The sequence below is a fragment of the Mercenaria mercenaria genome, chromosome 6 (genome assembly GCF_021730395.1).
Source record: "Mercenaria mercenaria strain notata chromosome 6, MADL_Memer_1, whole genome shotgun sequence".
Classification (NCBI taxonomy): domain Eukaryota; kingdom Metazoa; phylum Mollusca; class Bivalvia; order Venerida; family Veneridae; genus Mercenaria; species Mercenaria mercenaria.
In genome coordinates this window covers 63,355,657-63,361,238 of record NC_069366.1, presented here as the reverse complement: position 1 = coordinate 63,361,238, position 5,582 = coordinate 63,355,657, and the positions used below count along the sequence as shown (strand labels likewise).

At 36.0% G+C, this 5,582-nt stretch overlaps 1 protein-coding gene across 1 annotated transcript; it reads right to left on the bottom strand.

Annotated features, from left to right (window-relative positions):
* Positions 1-1,358: 1,358 nt before the first annotated feature.
* Positions 1,359-4,425, bottom strand: LOC123550044 (probable E3 ubiquitin-protein ligase MID2). The gene is made up of 3 exons (XM_053546856.1): positions 3,887-4,425; positions 2,607-3,240; positions 1,359-1,394 (listed from the first exon to the last, which is right to left on the bottom strand). The coding sequence occupies exons 1-3, from the start codon at positions 4,231-4,233 to the stop codon at positions 1,359-1,361; spliced, it is 1,017 nt and encodes a 338-aa protein (XP_053402831.1). The 5' UTR covers positions 4,234-4,425.
* Between the last annotated feature and the right edge of the window lie 1,157 nt (positions 4,426-5,582).

Below are 5,582 nucleotides of genomic sequence, written 5' to 3'. Positions count from 1 at the left end.
GTTTGCTGCAAGATCAGAGCGCGGCCTTCTAACGATGACCGTGCGGGAATTGTGCAATGCCACCTACGATATGTCTACCGGCTACGGGCTTCCGAGTTTGTTTTTTTCAAATTTGTATAACTTTTTGCTAAACAAAATCGTAGAGGCTGTGGAGTCCGTGAATCCGTACGAAAATCGCACTGCCGCCTCCTGCCTCCACACGGAAGCCGCACGGAAAAGAGGATACGGGCAGTCCATGGGCTCCGCAGACGCATCGCAGGCCAAAAAATAAATATTTGAATAATAATACGGAACGAACTGTAATAAATTTTAATAAACACCAACAATTTTACTACACTTAAGGTCCCAAACACTGGAAGAGCCTCAACAGCCAGCATTTGTATTAACAACCAACATTTCAATTATATGAAATATATTATAATGGGAATGGGAAAAGGGGGGAGGGGAAAGGGTAAGTAAAAAGGGGCATAAAAATGAGGTCAGGAGCATACAGGGTCCACTTTGTCACATCCATCCTGTGTAGTATTTTGCTGCATTTCCTTTACGTTCACTTGCTGATTGCCGACAACATTCATCCGAATCCAGATCCTTCTGACTTTAAAAACTTCCTCCTCAGAGATGATGATGAAGAAGAAGAATCTTTATTATGCAATAAATCAAACAAGATCCATCAGCATATCTTCAATATATATACAAACTTCCTTATATTTATAATTGTTAGGTAATTACTGAAACTGAAATCAAATATATTCTTGTAAAATAGTGCTCGACTGGATTCATTCATGTGTTCTAATCCTGTATGTAAATGTCCCTTAGACGCTGTTTTAGAACATTAAGAAAGATTTTTGTGTCTCCTACACTCTGAGCAAGCCAAACATGATAGAATCCTAATTTTGATAACAAAAATTTCACCTTGGAGACCCAGTTTATTTTGCGAGGATTTAGATCTATACAATTTTACATAGAAATATATATTTGTTTTGTATATTTAACCTGGTCACAATTGCTAATTTTCAACCAATACTTTATAATATTATAATGTCTATCTGTTACTAAGTTGTATCTACCTGTTTCCGCATACTAGTATGTTATAACTCTTCATACCACTCTCTATAGAAAATACCTTTGAAATAGTTCTTAGTTTAGATTAGTGCCATATAATTTGGTGAATATAACTTCTGTTCCTTTTTTTAATTATCTTTAATCGTTTTCTTTCGTAATAATACATCATTGAGTATTATTTGACGCCTTTCGTGTAAAGATTACATTCAAATGTAAAAGATTCTCCCACCTTGTCGATTACGTTTTCAATAAGAAATGTCCATGCTCTTTTATTACTGAACTTTTATATATTTAATCTAACCAGATTTTATTGCATTCAATAGTGTAAGTTCCTGAAACCAACAACATTTATCACAACAACTCGCTCATCCCCACCTTGTCATACTTAAGTGTAAATCTCACTTTTCATTTTGTCTGGTCTATCATTCAATGTAAATAACATTATTTGTGTCGTTCAGCTAACATTTATTTGTTACTTATTCATCTTGTTCATCTATTTCAGATTATATACAAGAAGTTCGTTTGAATATTTACAAGAGACCAAGAGTCTGGACGTTTTCCTATCAAAGCAAACTCCTAATGGTTCCCATATCCCGCCAGCTTCGCTCAATATAACTTCCATCCTATTATTCTCTGGAGTAATCTGATGGACGGTATTACTGTCATTCCCACATATAAACACGTGACCTCTACCATCTGTACACAGTCTACCAGGATATTTCAGTGTTTTGTCACTGAATGTGGTGACAATATTGCCAGTAAAAGCAAGCATAGTAAGTGAATCACTGCCGAACGTTGTAACAAATATATGCTGGTCGTCGTCGCTGATTGTGATATACTCTGGTACAGATGATAATTGCCCCGGAGAACGTGATGCCCGGCTTTGTTATACACTTCTATACAACCTGCAGACGAATTAGCGTCCTCACAACACACATATAGTTTATCATCAACGTAGGCTATTCCATTGCAGTAGCTACCGGTACTGAATGATCTCGTCAATGACAGGCTTCTTCCCACAGAAACAATTTGTATTTTCATTATAAACGACAGTGACACAGCAATCTCATCAGACCCCACAGCGCACACACTTTGAAGACAAAAATTTGAAACATTTGTTGGCTTTACGGAATCAATGAGTTTATATGACGGATCAAGTCTTTTCAGTTTCAAATTATAATCGTCAGTGATAAGAATATTTCCATCTGGTAACTGACACATGTCTCTTATAAAACACGGGTTAGAGTCAGATTTTTCATGCACGTTATATCTTCCAAGTAGTTGTGTCTGATAATGATCAAGGTCATCAGGCCCCGTGTTCACAAAACATTTTTCGATCTCAGCTGAGTTTTGAGTTTGAAATTAAATCAGTTTTGACGAAAACTTCAACTTAAATTCCTAAATGAGACGACTCATCAATATGAAAATAAGACACTTTAAAATAATTATTATAAAATTTTGGGTTAAACATGCTATTTAGATATAAATGAGAAATTAAGTTTCATTATCAAACTCAGCTGAGACTGAAAGTGTTTTGTGAACACGGGGCCAGAAGTTACTGTATCAGCTTGTTTTGTTTGAGAAACAGGAGATTTTTTCGGAACGACCACTCGAGTTTTTGAGGATGCAGACGCAAGTCGTGTTTTGGAAAATGTCCCTAACGTGTCTATGGTGCTAAGAAAGACTTCGATTTCACGATGTATGATAAATTTGATAGACTCTTCTCGTTCAGATTTTAAAATATGCTGAACATTCTCCATATTATCATGAACGAAATTCTTGCCATTTTTAACTTGAACGAAAAGTTCACATTCATTATCTCCCTTGAATCGCTCCATTTGTTTAAGAATGTTTTTGGCCTTTGTTTTTGTTGTACGAAGGAATTTCATATCTTGGTCAATAATTGTAGTGATACGCTTCTCTCTCAAATCTAGTTCATCAAGACTTTTCCGTTCCAAAGTATCAAAGTATTTGTTCACTTTCTTTCGAAAATTTGCAATAGTTTGCTTAATATTATCTTTCTCCTTGGCTATACACAAAATGTCGGCTGAACGATTTGCAAGCACGCTGTTAACGTCTGATAGGAACGTTTTTGCTTCTTTCTTGATATTTTGGAATTCTTTGCTCAACAGCACACCTTTAGCGGCTTCAGGTAAATTCTGCGTTTTAGTACACGTGCTGTAATAGATACTTGATTAAATAAAAACAATAAAGATATCCATATTCTTATTTCTAATTTGAAATACTACAGACACACAATTAAATGCCAATTACCGTATCTTGTTTTTGTATTTAACTCCTTAAAAGTTAGTATTTATTGTGTTTAACACGAGAAAAATTACAAAACGTTTATGCAATCAATATGTCAAATCTGAAATAGGATATCATAATCATTACGAGCTATTAAAGGCGGCGATCTTTAGAAGTCGAGCGTGCTTTTAAATCAAACCTACAAATATACCAAGGTAATAATGTACTGATTTCAAGATAGCGTACATCATTAACATAGTTCCTATACTTGTTCAGAGGCCGAGTGGTTATGTCGCTGATTTCTAATCGGCAATGTGGGTTCGAGCCTCACTCGGGGCGTAGAATTCTTCATGTGAGGAGGCCATCCAGCTGGTTTACAGAAGGTCGGTGGTTCTACCAAGGGGGCCGCCCGTGATGAAATAATGCAGAGGGGCACCTGGGGTTTTCCTAGAAAGTCGCTATAATGACCTATAATTGTATCGGCGCGACGTTAAACCCAAACAAATCATTTAGTTCAAATAACGACTGCATTGCAATGTCTTTTAAGATATAACTTAGAAAGTAGTAAGTCTACCTGTGATCAAGGGCCTTGCAAACACTGCAACACACAACATCGTGGTCTTCACAGAAGATATTGATTAATTCTCCGGGATGTTTCAAACATCGCTTTGTTGGGAATGACTTCAGTGCAGGCTGACTCAGCGTCGTAAACTGGCTTTGATCCAACAGTTTATGTTTCGAGTTAAGCGGAAACCTGTTGTGTGTCCTGACACAAGAGTCACACATGTAGACAAAACATTCTTCACAGTATTTAGCAGCGTCCACGCGTTTCCCTTCCTTCTCACAAAGTGAGCATGCAAAGTCAGAAAACGTTTCGTGTCCGCCCTCTAACTTTCCAGATAAATTACCAGCGGTCGCCATTTTGTTTATGTCCTGAGTCGTTTTATCTAATTGTCTAAAGTTTTCCGTATGCTTAAAGTGTAAAATAATATAAGATCTAAGAAGAAAAATCTGTAAATCAGTATTCAGAAATAAGTCTTAAATAAACTTAAGCATAAGACACATGTTCCGATGATTAGATTATTATAAAACAGAGTGTTTTTACTTCCTGGATACCGGGTAGTTACCTTACAAACAAATGTTCACGGGCGGGGCTTTATGTAAACCAACACCTTGGATAAAAACATGTTTGCAAATGTCCCTGCATGGAATATGTTTAAATTAAGGAATGTAGTAAGACTTTCACAAGATTATGGTATGACTTATCCCCGATTTACATTTGATATATGCCAATTAAAGATGTAATTATGTAGAATATTAAACAGTTATTGTATTAGGATGAGGTGAATATCCAAGTTTATTACATGAGTACCTATAAAGTAACAAATTTATGCTGAAAATGCTCCTGTTTTCGCATTGCGTCATGCATCATCACATCATCACATTAGCCCCGGGGCCATCATCGATAATGGCCCTGACGTTAGCGCGGGAAATTAACGTCCGTAAAAAGAAATGACGTCACATGTGCTATTGACATTTCATGGAGGTAAAACAGCGAATATTTCAGTTTTAGCTTTATCTTCTTCAGCGTAACATCGTCTATTCTTCGCGATGTAACTTATTTTCAACCCCAAATTATGCTATAAGCAACATAGTACAACTATCAAGGCATTTGATGTTATACAGTATATAGTCTCTTAAACATATAGTAACTGAAAAGCTGGAAGTTATTATGCCAGTAGATGCCAGTACCAATAAAAATGACACACAAAACTTTTCATACTATATTATAGGTAAACATGTAATAAACAGGTAAATACATGGGAGCGCTCTCCCATTTATTAACCTATACTTAGGCCAGAATTCGTTGATTTTTCGTTACTCAGACCCGGCGACCCTATTTTTCGTCATTTTCGACAAAAAAAAAATGAATAAATATCAAAATTATTTTCGGGCGACGATCGATACATAGGGGGCTTTATAGATAGAATCACTGCTGATTTATTGAAATATAGTCACGTAATTGCGTTAGCATATCGCTAATTATGTGAGAAATACGGGATGAACGATATTTTACACTAAAGGGGAACAATTTATCAATTGCGATTGACAATAGAGGATAATACGAATCTGAATTACCTCCCTTTAATAGCAAAATACTTATTTTTTGCTTATTTTATGGTGTTCCGTTGATTTTGAGTGAGTTCAATGACATTTTTCGTTAGATTGTGTTAACACGTTCACATAAATGCATGGTACTTTCCATGTAA

Excerpts from the sequence above, each read along its gene's own strand:
- LOC123550044 (XM_053546856.1), bottom strand. The coding sequence starts at position 4,233 with ATGGCGACCGCTGGTAATTTATCTGGAAAGTTAGAGGGCGGACACGAA. Across the intron at positions 3,241-3,886 it reads TGCAAGGCCCTTGATCACAG|CACGTGTACTAAAACGCAGA; the intron begins GTAGACTTACTA and ends TATCTATTACAG. Across the intron at positions 1,395-2,606 it reads ATACAGTAACTTCTGGCCCC|GAACTTACACTATTGAATGC; the intron begins GTGTTCACAAAA and ends TGTTGGTTTCAG.